The sequence below is a fragment of the Barbus barbus genome, assembly GCF_936440315.1.
Source record: "Barbus barbus genome assembly, chromosome: 10".
In the NCBI taxonomy this organism is placed as follows: domain Eukaryota; kingdom Metazoa; phylum Chordata; class Actinopteri; order Cypriniformes; family Cyprinidae; genus Barbus; species Barbus barbus.
Window position 1 is genome coordinate 18,917,113 of NC_136738.1, and position 14,089 is coordinate 18,931,201.

The 14,089-nt window shown below is 37.4% G+C and overlaps 2 protein-coding genes across 2 annotated transcripts in view; both read left to right on the forward strand.

Annotated features, from left to right (window-relative positions):
* Positions 1 to 236: 236 nt before the first annotated feature.
* Positions 237 to 4,880, forward strand: LOC306876093 (ly6/PLAUR domain-containing protein 6B-like). Its single transcript, XM_079427011.1, has 5 exons — positions 237 to 387; positions 2,951 to 3,076; positions 3,178 to 3,276; positions 3,394 to 3,521; positions 3,595 to 4,880. Exons 2-5 carry the CDS (start codon positions 2,974 to 2,976, stop codon positions 3,763 to 3,765), a joined length of 501 nt encoding a protein of 166 aa, XP_079283137.1. The 5' UTR covers positions 237 to 387; positions 2,951 to 2,973; the 3' UTR covers positions 3,766 to 4,880.
* A 7,225-nt stretch (positions 4,881 to 12,105) lies between these two features.
* The window catches only part of LOC306876426 (ly6/PLAUR domain-containing protein 6), a 28,384-nt gene continuing 26,400 nt past the window's right edge, over positions 12,106 to 14,089 (forward strand). Inside the window, exon 1 of the mRNA XM_079427568.1 lies at positions 12,106 to 12,361. The gene's annotated coding sequence lies outside the window, so the exon portion shown is untranslated. The remainder of the gene's footprint in view (positions 12,362 to 14,089) is intronic.

The following is a 14,089-nucleotide window of genomic DNA, read 5'->3' on the forward strand; positions in this document are numbered from 1 at the left end:
CAGTTAATCTAGCAGTGTGTTGTGTTGTGTTGTGTTGTGGGTGTTCCAGAGGTTATGGGGATTGGGTGTGTGCTAAGTGTGTTTGTGTGAATGCTAATTACATGGGCTAGACTGGCTTGACACCACACTGTCGACTTCACACAATGGTTAGAGGCTCCGCCCCCACAGTGCACCTGCTGTCCAATCAGAAGCGGGGGGTGTCAGGAGGTTGGGGTCAGTGTTTTCTGTTGTTGTGAGAGAGAGCTGAAATGGAAAATTATTCTAAGCTTTCTCTTTCCTTTTCCTTATCCTTTGGAATTCTGAGTGAAGACAGGATCCTCTGGACAGTTATCAGGGAATCTGTCTACTTGGCCTGTTAAACCTATAAGCTGTCCTTAGAGACAAAAGGTAAGTCTTTGTTTGTTTTTGTTTTTTGTATATTTTGATTTTCAAATTTATGCATGTTTTGTGTAAACATTATTTTGAGTGAATAAGGTATGTTTGGCAGTATATTATTTCACATTTGTATTGGATAAGTAGGCTATTTTATAGTATGTGTTTTTAGTAAGGCATCAGTTTCTGTAAATTCTAAATATTTATTATAAGATAGACTCTCACAGATGTTTAGTTACTATGTTAAAAGTCTTGGTTATTCAGGTGGCTTCACGGATCACTGAAGCAATCAACAGGCCTCTGAAGTTCTCAAACCAGTCAGACAGCACTGGCCTCTAGAACTCATTTACATCACATTTCATTTCACTCAAAGACATTTACTTTCAAAGAATGCATTTAAATATCAAACTAGACTACGGTTTTGATCTAAAATCCCACCATGTTTCAGAATGCAACATTTGTTTATGTAAGAATGAGCGCATGTTTGTGTGCTTTTGTATTCAGCATAAATATGCCAAAATAAAGATGCATGCAAATGGCCATTTTATGCTCTTCACTCTTAATGAACTGCTTTTAAGTCCCTACATGTGCTCTGTCTGGTTTGTGACCTAAGAACACTTACGTTTGGAGCTGAAAGGCTTCAGACTGCAGCCCCCTGTGTGAGTTTTAACCTCTGGGTCAGAGGAGCTGATTGCTGTTGTGCTGTCAGTCATTATATATGTGTGATCTGTCTTTACTCTGCTAGAGACCCTTTGGAGTAGATTGTCACTGCCACAAGATTAATGACTCTCATCTGTTTGCTTTTAAACCATATGCTGTCTACAGATGAAGCAGAGCCTGTGGATTTCTGTGTACTAAACTGATGCTGAGTGCTTGATTTAAGTCATTTGAAAAGGGAAATTTAAACTTCTTTATTTTTCAGATTGTGAATGTATTTAAAGAACTTGCTCACAGCATGTTTCGCTGATGCACTCTCATGTTTATTCAGACAGGAAATAAGTTACGCAGTAAGCTAACGTCCATCACACACAGTGACATTGTCAATGCTATGTAACTGAACACTGATGGAAACAAGCACTAGAGCATGTTAATGTCCTCAGAGAATGTGTTCAGCCTTAATCATTAACCTCTGAGGTCACCGTTCCTTACTGCTTCTTAAAATGCAGGGGCAGGTGCAAGACATTTCAAATATGGGGGCGGAAGACATGGATGGGGACTTTAGTCCCTCGTCATCAGTTATAAGGCTGGATTTTGGGTTCTTGCTTAAAAATGTAGGTACTTGCAACTGAAGTACCAGAGGGCTTTATGCAAATGGACATATTACTGAATCCAGCGCATTCAGTAAATTGAATAATGCATGAAATGAATGCTGTTTGGATGATTAGAATTCATAGGTTGTACTTCTTCAGAGTATGAGCCTTTGCTGTAATTAAAAGAAGTAATATGTGAATCCATCCATCACCTCTAATATTTTCTGTTATTTAGGTATTTGTGAATTGTCATTATTCTGTTAAAGGAATAGTTCGCCTAAAAATGAAAATTCTGTCATTAATTACTCACCCTCATTTCGTTCCAAACCCGTAAGACCTTCGTTCATCTTCGGACCCCAAATTAAAGGGAAAGGCAAGTGGTGTGTGGCCAAGTATGGTGACCCATACTCAGAATTTGTGCTCTGCATTTAACCCATCCAAGTATACATACAGTAGTGAACATACACCTGGAGCAGTGGGCAGCCATTGCTGCTGCGCCCGGGGAGCAGTTGGGGTTCGGTGCCTTTCTCAAGGGTCTCACCTCAGTCGTGGTATTGAGGGTGGAGAGAGTGTTGGTTATTCACTCCTACGATCCCTGCCTGACCTGAGACGGTTGAACCACTGATGTCACATGGACTGTTTTAATGATGTTCTTACTACCTTTCTTGGCCTTGAACGTGGTAGTTGTGTTGCTGTCTATGGAGGGTCAGAAAGCTCTCAGATTTCATTTTTGGGTGAACTATCCCTTTAAAAGGAATTATGATGGATATGAATTAATAGGTATGTTATCTTACACCTGTAGAATTGTCTTTTATATAAAATACTTTTGTAACAAAAAAGTATATTTTTCATATATTATCTACATAAAATGTTTTATTGTTCTTATTAAAAGCTCATCATATCCCAGTTATAAATATTTATCTGCTTTTTACGTGAAGTACTATTTCTTGCTGTTAAGAAATGGGTTCCTGTTCATCGTACTTAAGCATTAGAAGTTGTGTGTATTTGCCCAGTCTATGCCAGTAATTATAATATTGAGGTGCATAACATATTGGGTGGTGATGGCGCAGTGGATAAGACACATGCCGTTGGTGTGAGAGACCCGGGTTCGAATCCACTGTGAGACACCAGTGTGTCCCTGAGCAAGACACTTAACCCCTAGTTGCTCCAGAGGCGTGCGACCTCTGACATATATAGCAATTGTAAGTCGCTTTGGATAAAAGCGTCAGCTAAATGAATAAATGTAAATGTATAACAAAATATATATTAGGACAAGAAGAAGTCAGGTGTTCAACGACTAAAACTTTATCTTCGACTGTTTATTTTAGGAGTCACTATCAGTGTTTTAAAGATGGCAGCAGATCTGGCCTTAGTCTCTGTTCTCGTCCATCTTTTTGTTGATTTGGTGACAAGTGACAGCATTGACTTCTACAATATCATGCCTGCTGTAGAAGGTGAGTTTATTGATTCCAGAACATTTTGAAACTGTGCTCATTCATTTTAATTTCCAGTTACTTTATAGCGATACTATAACACAGTGTGCATGTCTGTGCAGCCACCCCGTACCCTAAGAGTTTCAAGTGCTTCACATGTGAGCAGGCCTTAGACAACTACAGCTGTAACCGCTGGGCAGAAGATGTGTGGTGTCCTCAGAGTGAGTTTACTAAACACAAACCCACCATTCTCAGATCTTCTCCTCTAGTTGTCTCTAGATTTACTTTGTAAAGCAATATACTTCTAAATTCCTAACAACCTGTTTCTTCATTTATAGATACTCAGTTTTGTATGACAATACATCACTTCAACCATCATGGAAAGACAAAATTTGTTACCAAAAGATGTGCTGTGCGTGAAGAATGCCAGTTAGCTGGCTGCAGACATCTCAAAAATACACACCATGTGAGTATTCACATACACATTATTCCACTCATACAAAAATATCTCTTATATCAAAATCTGTTATGTCTTGCAGGAGTGCATATCTTGCTGTGAAGGGATGGTTTGTAACGTAGAGCTGCCGACCAATCACAGTAATGCAGTGTTTGCCCAGAGACAAACCCACAGCTCAGCAGCACCTACTTTCAGGATCTGGGATTCTGTGCTCCTGCTGGTCCCAATTCTCATGGGACTGCTACCATTGTGATCCTCAATCATAAAAACCTGTTCGGTTATGAACAGCGCTGCAAATCATTGAGACAAAGGAGATGTCATCCACACTGGAATATTAATACAGTCAGATGGATGTTTTCATTAAGTCCACAGTAAAATCATGCAGGAGCTAGCATTCCCATTCATCTCAATGGCAGGATGTTGCAGGATTCTCTGGAAGAATGTGATTTGCCATCTTTGCTGATGGGCTCACAGATGTTCTCATGACTGATCAGTGACTAATCAGCCTGGAGCCGCAGGAAAAATTACATCATGGCTTGGCTGATTGGTTAATGCACCACAAGTAGAAGAAGATCACTCACTAGTGACTGTCTGGAGCTGTAATATAAGTCAATTTCACACTTGGAGGCTCCCTTCAGAAACAGTTGGACACTGAATAATCTACAATAATATATTGAAATATGTGACTTAGACATTACTTGCAATTTATTCTTTTAGAAAACACAATGACTTGGAGTGGAGAAGGATGCATTTTGCAGCCAGATGGTGTAGTGGCAACACGACTATGCAAATCAGCCAAACCATAGCTCTTTGGTGGATTCAGTGAGGAGACGGCCAGTCGGCCAGTGGTGGAGGAACAGTGTACACAGGAAGTTGCTGTGTCAGGAAGGTCTGTCAATGGAGTACTAGTACCGCTTGTGATGACTGCTTACTAATGACGTGCTAAATAGGACAGAGAACCAGACGGGTTGCAAAACAGCATTTAGCTACTAAAGGAGTGGAATTAACTTATGCTGCCTCACTGGATTTGTATTGAGCAAATTGAGCCTCACACACTGAGCATTAGAAGTCTCTATGTGGGATGGTCCTGTGGCTCTGGTCCCAGATTCTGTCACACAGGCCGAGCACAGCAATGAGAGGACGCGGGATGTGTTGTTCTAGTTTTCTAAATGGTGTGAATGTCTCTAAAAGAGATCTGGTTTGCTGCATAAATATCAGTGCTTTAAGAACATGGATCTGCATCACGGAAAAGCACTGATTAATTCATTAAAATTAAGTATATTTCAAACTATTCTGGCTTGACTATTGCAAATGATGTCATGTTTTGCTGTCCCAAAAACCAATTGAAATAAAAATGTGACCATATTTAATTTAAGGTGTCCATGCACAAATTAATGTTAAGTTATTATGCTACTAATATTTCCCTTACAGCTGGCATTAGATGAAAATTCACTCTGTTTTCTAAATATATTTTATTTATCTTATTGTGAGCAATTCATCTGTTCATGTTTACATTTTTTTAACCTCATCATTTTTTATCAAAACCACACCACGGACTTATAACCTACTGCAAGTTTGCATTTAGCTAATTTGCCTCCATCCAATCAAGAACTGATGGACAGAATTGAGTCGTCATTTTTCTTTTCTACATTTTTCTTTTCTTATTCGATAATTTCACTCGAAATCAAAATACTGATCACTACATTTGTCATCACAACTTTAAAAACGTAATTAAAACTCATTGCATGTAAAAAAAAAACAAATGTAATAAACAGGAAATTTGATATGTATAAAAAACCTAATAAAACCTAGTTCTAGATTTCATAGATGTTAATGTACAAACCTTACAGCGCGGCTGTGTTCCTTCCCATGAAGGTTGAAGTGAGTTATGATAAATAGTCTTGTTTACGTTCATTGGGTTGATTGAGTGTGTTAACGGTTTCTCATCTCTTTAATCTATAACACACCGCTGTGCTTTTTGTACATGAGCAGCAGGGCTACGTTTTTAAAATTCCTTCCACGCTGATCTGAGAACAGTTTCTGTCTTTTCACATGAGAATGCCCAGGTTTAAATTTGGAGGAGGGAGCTGAACCTCAAACAGCACAAAAGAGCAACTTCCCCCCCAGAGCTCTGAGAACAATAAAAACATTCCCAAGAGGATCTCAGTGTGGGACACAAAGCTGTGGACCATTAATATCATTGCTGTCTGGAATAATGAGGGTTTTTTCTCTCTAAACCAAACATGACATATGGTTCTTCCTCTAAAATTGTTTCAGAGGAAATGAGATTTGGGTTCTGTGTAGCTGCTTCACTGACTTAGTTGAAGTGTGTGTGTGTGTGTGTGTGTTCCAGCTCTGCTGACTGTCTCGCCGTGTGTGCTGTTTGCTCCGGCTGCTGGCTGTCTTTGTTCTGGTTTTATTAGGCGTGGATTTGGAGTCTGTCACTTTCAGGCTTTGGAGAGTCATTTATCTCCCATTGAGAAAAACAGTATCAGTGCTGCTGCTCTCATCTGCAACGCCTGTGTCTTTAGTATTCAGAACCCAGTCTGTTCAGATGAGGAGACAGAAAGCTCATGGCTCTTATCCATCCAGATGCCTTACTGTGAGAATGTTAGCCAACCAAAAGACATTGTAATTAATTAAAACTTTAACAGTATGCTTTATTGTACAGTGGAGTCCAAAGGTTAGCATTGGACGTTTTTAAAAAATGAAAGAAAATGTTATAGTTAAAAAGAATAATACATTCTTAAAATAATTAAGAAATAGTTTAGTTTTTAATGTATTTTTAGGTCATTAATCCAATAAGGAAATTGTAATATTGATCATGTGAACTCCACATGTACAGATTTTCTTGCATCCATTGTAGCACAAGATTTTTGAAAATTCTCATGCTGGAGAACATGATCATCAGATTTTACAAAGACTAATAAACTGTCAAATTCATGTAATTCTTCTACTATTCTGAGGTTTTTAATTATTATTATTAGCTATTTCCTAAGCTATTTTTAAAGATTCATTTTCTAATTTATATGAATGTTCACTCAATATGTTTCTGATCATGTCATTTACATTTAAGGAAATATTTTATACAATTTAAAAAAAATTACCATTGTATAACACATTTTGATAAAAGGTGGACTGGTATTTGGTAATGATCTTTAATATATATAGTTTTTTTCAACAGTTTCCCTGCAATAAAATGCCAGGGTACATTTTAAAGGAATACAGGACTCATTGGAAAGTACCCTCATACATTCTTAATAATTTAAAGGAAAATTTACATGATTTAATTAATGATTTATTGGATTATCCAGTGATGCATTCGGTAATAAGAGTGACTGCAAACTTTTACGTCATAAAAGTAGTACAGTACTCATTTACTGAGAGGCATTTGATAGTCTCAAACAATGAACAACCTTCATTCCTACGCTTGTTTTTATGGTGGCGCCATGTAAATTTGTGTTTCATTGAAGTCTGATGATTGATGATGTCTCCTCACACAGACATCCTCAATAATTGTGTAAGTGACTTGTGATTGGCTGCACTGGGCACATACATCTTTAACAAATGAAATAAAAGCAATCAATAGCACCTTATCTGAAGAATATGGAGATTTTCTAATCGTTGTACTGATTTTTTAGTTCTGGCTTTTTTTTATCAGTTTGGCATGAATGCATTCATTCATTCATTCATACTGCAGGAATCCGGCCAATAACGCTTGGCAGCTACTCTACGTCTTTAGATGTTTAGAATGAAATTGTGGAAAAAAACACATGAAAATGCAATGGGAAAAGCCTTTCCCTACTACAAGGGCTCTTGACAAACAAGAAATGTTCTTTGAACACAAATACCCTCTTTGGACCAGCCTTCTGTGGTAATCCCAACACAGCACTGGCCGCATTTGATCATTGGATCGGGCCTGTCCTGTAATCTTAATGAGTCACCCGGCTGCATTGTGTATATGCTCCGTGACAGCCAGCCAGGGCTTAACATTCCGCTGCAGGACCAGAGATCACCGCACTAATTGGCAGCCGGCAGTGTTTCCAGAGGGATTTTGTTCTCCATGAGGATCTGACCTCTCTGAAACCTGGTCGAACCAGACCTCAAAGACAGCTCTGTACCCTCAGTGCCACTTAGTCATTGGACAATAAAAATACCAATGAGCGAGAGGTTCTTCTGATGGGTTGCAGAGCAGTGGACCTCATTGTTTATGAGTCTGAGACATTGATTATGGGCCTGTGACCCTTTAAATGAACACTGCAGAATACAGTGAAATTCTTAAACATGCAAACAGAGGTATAACAAGAGACAAGGAAAAGTCTGAATAAAAATTAAGTAACAAACAATTGACAAATTTTAGACAACGTGAGATTAACCTACATTATAAATACATAACCTCAGAGAACAAATCAAAGTTTGTACAAAAACCAGAGCCTGGTCTAAAAGTAGAGACTCTGCTACAATGTTGATGTGCAGCTGACGGGAGAGGACAGGTGTATCTCACTCTGTGATCTTTAAGCACATGTGAAGAGCAGTTTCTGTGAAGTCTGAAGACTTACTGAGATCTTACACCCCCTGTGTAGCCAACAAACATTTCAACATGAAGAAAAAATAACTTGGGGCTGATGGAAAGTACATGCTTGGCCCCTGTTGACCCTCTCTCGCCAAACAGTTAAGGACCAGAAATAGAAGCTAAACTTTTCATTATCCCTCCCACATTAAAAGGTATTAAAGGGTTAGTTCAGCCAAAAAATAAAATTGTTAGCCAAGAGGTAATCAGTATTACTTTTTAATTACTTTTTAAGACTAGTTTAAGTGCTTTATACAACCAGCCCAATTATGTCTCTTCAGAAAACTTAGATTTAACAACTTGATTAATATGGATACTTTTACTCTGTCTTTTATATACTTTTTGAAGCTTAAAACTGTTGATTACATGGACAGAAAGTTAGAAGAATATTAAAAATGTCTTCATTTTTGTTCTAAAGATGAATGAAATGCTTATGGGTTTCATAGTGACATGAATGACTAAATGATGACAGAATTTAAATTTCTGGATAAACTAATGCTTTACTACAATGTAATGTAAGAGTATGTGACCTGAGCACAACAAAAATCGCCTAAAACAAATAATTATTACAATGTAATGTAAGAGTATGTGACCTGAGCACAACAAAAATCGTCTAAAACAAATGTCTCGAGATATGACTGTAGATGAAAGCAGAATAAAAAGAAGTGATTAAAAGTAGGAATGCAGAATTGCTACCAGCATTTCATCTCTAAATCCTCTTTTGCAGATGGGCATTTATCTCATTCTGTAGAAATGATTGACATGTTGTGAGGACGGATCGGTGCTCCTTGAAGAGACCAGAATGGATGATGGAAGTATGCCGGAGGCAGTCATGCCTTCACCACTGTCCCTGTAGTGCACATCATCAAAGCCAACCCGTTCATTCAGTTTGAGATGATTATGTGCCTCTCGCATGCCAACCAAATCAACTAGACGCCTGGTGACAGGTAAGAGGACAGACCAGGTGTGTTATTCCCTTCTGGAGGTACAAAATAAACCATGAGTGTGATGAGTAATAGTCAACTCATCATTGGATTTCTGATTTTGGCACATGGGCAAATGTCGTGTCATGGGTGTTTTTTTTTTTTTGTCTTTGATAAGTAGATTTTCAGGTATGAAAAATTCTCAACACAGCTACAACTGAGATGTTCCTCAGAGAGCATGCAGGCCTGGAATGACTGCTGGTGTTGGTTTGCAGCTGTACAGCCTGAGGCAGAAATGACAATGGCAGTTTAATCTGTTTCTTATCTTCTCCTTTGTGTTTATTAGCTCTATTTTCAGACGAGATTGTGGAATGTAAAAGTTACAGAGCAAATCCTAGAATTATTCATGGAGTCATACTAAAGAGAGCATTAACATAATACAGTCTCTGGCCTTTTCCCTAGAGCAGGGCCTCATATAATACCACACATTCGTTTAATTCTGTTACCGTTTAGAATTGTCACAGCTGCCATAAAGAGATTATCCACCTTATTTTTAAAGTATGAGGCCATTTGTAACTTTAATGTGCGATGCTTCCGGTGTCATCCGCTTCAGTTATTTTAGCTGTACAAAGACAGTCTGTTATGCTGCTTGATTATGCAAACTTGTATTTGACATTATAATTGTAATCATAAACACTGGTTTGCAGCACAAATAACTTTGCCTATTTACAGAAAATTGCTTATTTCATGTTGTAAAATATGTTTGAAGAAAGGTCAGACTTTGCATGTGCATTACAGAACACAAACAGCATATATTTGATTCACTTTGATATAATGTCCCTCATGCATGCAAATTATATGTTTTTGTCAATATACATTATGATGCAAAAAGCATGCCATGAATCGAGACGAACTATTTGCCTCTATTTCTATTTCTCCAGTGTCTTTGTAAACTCCTCTTGCTCTGCTATCCATTGTTCATTTCAACCTGTAGTAAAATTATCCTTATCTCGTGGCGCTGCATACCAGCGAGACCGTGCACCTCCATTACATGAAATCTGACCCCACAGGAGGAGGTTGTAATTATGGCTGAACGGCTGATTTTAGATTTAAACTTCAAGCAGAATCCAGTCATGCACAAAATTTGTACATGGTGCTGGTGCTGATGCTCTTTTCTTTATCCCGTCAGGCTTTTCCAGTGATATCTGACATGCTGTGTGGACACTATTTCAACCTGTTAGATGGGAAACTCATGTGTGCAGATGGAGAAATTTGTCCTTTTTTATCACAGAGTAAACTCTTAACATCTATTTCACATCTGTTTGAATTTGGGTCTGTTTATCAAGCTATATTTTTGTATTGTGTCCTTCAGATACATAGGAGTTGTACAGTGAGTAACCCACATGAAAACATTGTATTTACATGGCTGATCTCACCTCATGATCTACTCCTGCCATCAATCTCTCTGCACTTCCCTAAAACGGCAGACTGCTGTCGAAATCCACTCGCTACAAATCAAACTCTCATCCTGTGCAAAGATTCTCCGCTTTGAAGTTGATCTTTAGACACGGGCTTTTAAGTAGCTAAGATGGATTTATTTACATTTTAACTTAATGTTTTTAGGGCCCCAGAGTTTTTCCAGAGGAAGTCAGTTGTCTTCAAAACACCAAATATTTAATTATGCATTTAATTTTCAATATTATGCAGGCTATGCAGGGAAAAAAAGCCAATTTTGTATTATTTATATGTTTATTCAAATTATATTTGTATTTAAAATAAAAATATTTAAAACTTTTAATTTATTATCAATTATTCAAAATTATGTTTTGAAAAAATTGCCTATAAGTGTAAACAGCTTGTTTTACTGTTTTACTGATTTCTGCATGCCACATTATCTTCATTCCTCATGCGCATGTTACATTTCATCAGGCTCTCTGTCTTTAAGTTGGTAATTGTTGCCTTGGGGAAACATTTGGGATTTTTGAGGCATGGAGCATTTTACAACTTATTCATGGCATCAGTGCATATAATATTTGGAGGTTTAGCACACAATTAGTTTAGAGCAAGTTAAGCAAGGCATATTTACTGCATGCACACATGATATAGTAATGTGTGAGGTCGACGCTTTTAATCAAAGTGATTCACTGTGCACTAATTACAGAGACAGTCCTCTTGAAGCTACCTGGGGTTTTGGGTTTTGCTCAAAGGCACAGCGGTGACTGGGGGGTCTGTGATGCTCCCTGTCCCTGCTTTACGGGTCACCCCCCACACAGCTTTTTACTCGTCCTCACAAATAATGTTTGCTTGCAGGTTTACGTGACCCAGGAGATACCAACTTGGACGCCATCAAAGACAATATCTTGAGCTCGATATTAATACACTTACTGTAGGTAGATCTGTTGCTCTTTTTACTTACAGAATCATTCCTAGATTTAGGGTACTTTCTTCCAGGGCCTATTTAGTGTTTCTCCCAAAACAGTAAATAACAACAAACCAAAACTAAATCAAAGCATTTTCCTGATTGCTTGTTTGCCATTATACGATCTATTTTCCTGATCCAGAGGTCATCATGTACAGTCACTGAAGATTGATTCTGAGGTCAATTTAATATAATATTTAATCATTTTTAAAATGTTGCAGATTTATGTAGCCAATGAAAATCTCTGGAAGTGTCACATATATATTTTTAGACAAAAGTTTGTTTTGTTCAAGGTGGTACGCCCTATGTGTGAGGGGCCTACATAACCGTCTCTTTTTGTCAACAATTAAGCTATTTGGTTTCGGTTCACTGAGAGGAAGTGTTTGATTTGACATTTCACAGTCATTTACTGTGTTTTATCACCAGCAGAGGGCCAACTGAAAAGACATTTTTGGCTATCAGCGTTTTTATGCACCAGCTCCAGAAGTCAATTCGCGCACATATTATGCGCAAAAAGGCTTTAAAATAGAACAGTTTTCCTTACATATGAAATGTGGATTTATCTTAAAGTAGGATAAAAATGGATGCAGTGGATATAATTATTATAATGTAAAGCTTATAACTCATCTACATTACCAGATATTTTAGCCAAGGCTCCAGGTAGTGTGAATAAAATCCAGTACAGTAAGTGTGTGTGTGTGTGTGTGTGTGTGTGGATCCATCGGGACGCGCCTCCTCTCGACCTCTGATAGGCGCAGCCGAGCGTCTCATCCGTCTTTTAGGAACCTTTGAGTTCACAGGGATTCAGCTCGGACGTGTCGTGGGTACAGACAACTGAAAGGACACTATTGATATACGTGACTCTCTTCGGTTCTTGCCATACAGGGATAAATCTGCCGTGCTAAAAGTTTGACTACAGTCGTTTGAATCATTTTCGGTAAGTAGCCGTAAATCTTTTTATTTGACCTGCTGCGATTGGATTAATGCATGACAGAGCACACCCTTTAAAATCAGAACAAATGTCATGTTTTCATTTCTAGAAGATTGCTAGAATAAAATGCATTTCATTCACTCCACCTCCTGATCCAAGCCAAAGCAGAAAGATAGTAAACAGTAAATAAGAGCGGCAGCTTGTTTGACAGCGTTGCGTCAGAACTAGAACGCTTGCGTTATAATCAATTCGACTCAAACGCTTCTGATTATAATGATGATTGACGTTCTAATCTATGACGTCCTCTATGTTAGGGATTTTAACGAAAAATAATTTTAAAGTTGATAAAAAAAACATACTGATTGAGATGACAGAGCTATTACCTTACGATATCCTACTACACAAAATATGCTACGTTTTAAAATGTGTAATATTTAAATTTACTGCTAAATATTGTTTAAAAAAATGTTGTGGATTATAATGTATAAAGCAATATGTATATTTTATTGGTAAAAATCATATTTGACCAATAATTTATTTATGGGGAATGGAGCAGTCCCAGATTTCCCTTCATATTTGTTTATAATTTAACTTAGTTTCTTCTTATTTATGTAATCTGCTATGTAAATATGTGAGTGTTGTGAGTGTTTTGTGTTGCCTTATAGGTTATTTAGTTAATGTTTCTTGCATTGTGTTCATGTTGTATGATAGCCTGATGTTTTTTATCTTTGTGTGGGTAACACTGTGCTCTGTATTTACATTATTATTGACTACTGTTGCTGAAGAGACATTTTGATGAACTACAATTTATCATGTGGCCATTTATTGTCTTCCTGTTTCATTCCAGTAAATTTTACAGGGACAAACAGATTAAAATTGCTTTAATAGGTTTAAATATCGCCATTATATAGTTTAGTGACATAAAGATATAATACAACTGTAAAAAATCCTGTCACAAAAAAAGAAAAGAAAAAAGTTTTATATATATATAAGTATATATATAGTGCAAAAGTAAGACACAATGCCATTTTCAAAGGTCAAACACAATGGTCATCCTGTCAAAAGTCATCATTGATATTTTACATTATATAAATTCAATACAAAGGGGTTGAAATTCAGCTCACTGTAAATTGCACTCTTAAATCTGTTCATGTCTTTAACACAGTGCTGGTCAAAAAAAGCAAGTTATATTCCATTCTCATTAAATGTGTGTAATTTGACGTTCTGTCAAAAGCAAGTGGTGACCTGCCATTCACTGCATTTATAAAAGGTCAGGAATGACCCTCCCACCCTGATTTTATGCCAGGAATGTTCAGTGTCATGCATTTGTACTATATGGAACTAATCAGCAATGAAGCGCTCTTACATCTAAAAGTGTGAATACATGCACAACAATGGATCTATAATATTTCATATTAAAATATGCAGCAGGTGCATGGATGCAGCAGTGCATGTTTTTTTTAGGAACGAGGCAGATTTTATTTGATATGGGTCGATCCCTTGGCTTGATGGAGCGTTGTGTGCAGCTTTGTGTTTGCCATGCTGGAGTGGTTAATTCAGTGTGTACATATACATTGCTTCTTTCCATTTGTTATCTGCACATCCAAACACAAATACATAGGCTGCTTATTATGCAGTAATACAAAAATATTTTGATCAATGTTTTTTGGCTCACAGTCATTGCCCAATGTTGACCGACCATGAAAATCTCATCTTCTCATTTCAATGACCTTT

Bases quoted from the DNA above. Each gene is read 5' to 3' on its own strand.
- LOC306876093 (XM_079427011.1), top strand. From the start codon at position 2,974: ATGGCAGCAGATCTGGCCTTAGTCTCTGTTCTCGTCCATCTTTTTGTT. The intron at 3,077-3,177 runs GTGAGTTTATTG...ATGTCTGTGCAG, and splicing joins TATCATGCCTGCTGTAGAAG to CCACCCCGTACCCTAAGAGT. The intron at 3,277-3,393 runs GTGAGTTTACTA...CTTCATTTATAG, and splicing joins AGATGTGTGGTGTCCTCAGA to ATACTCAGTTTTGTATGACA.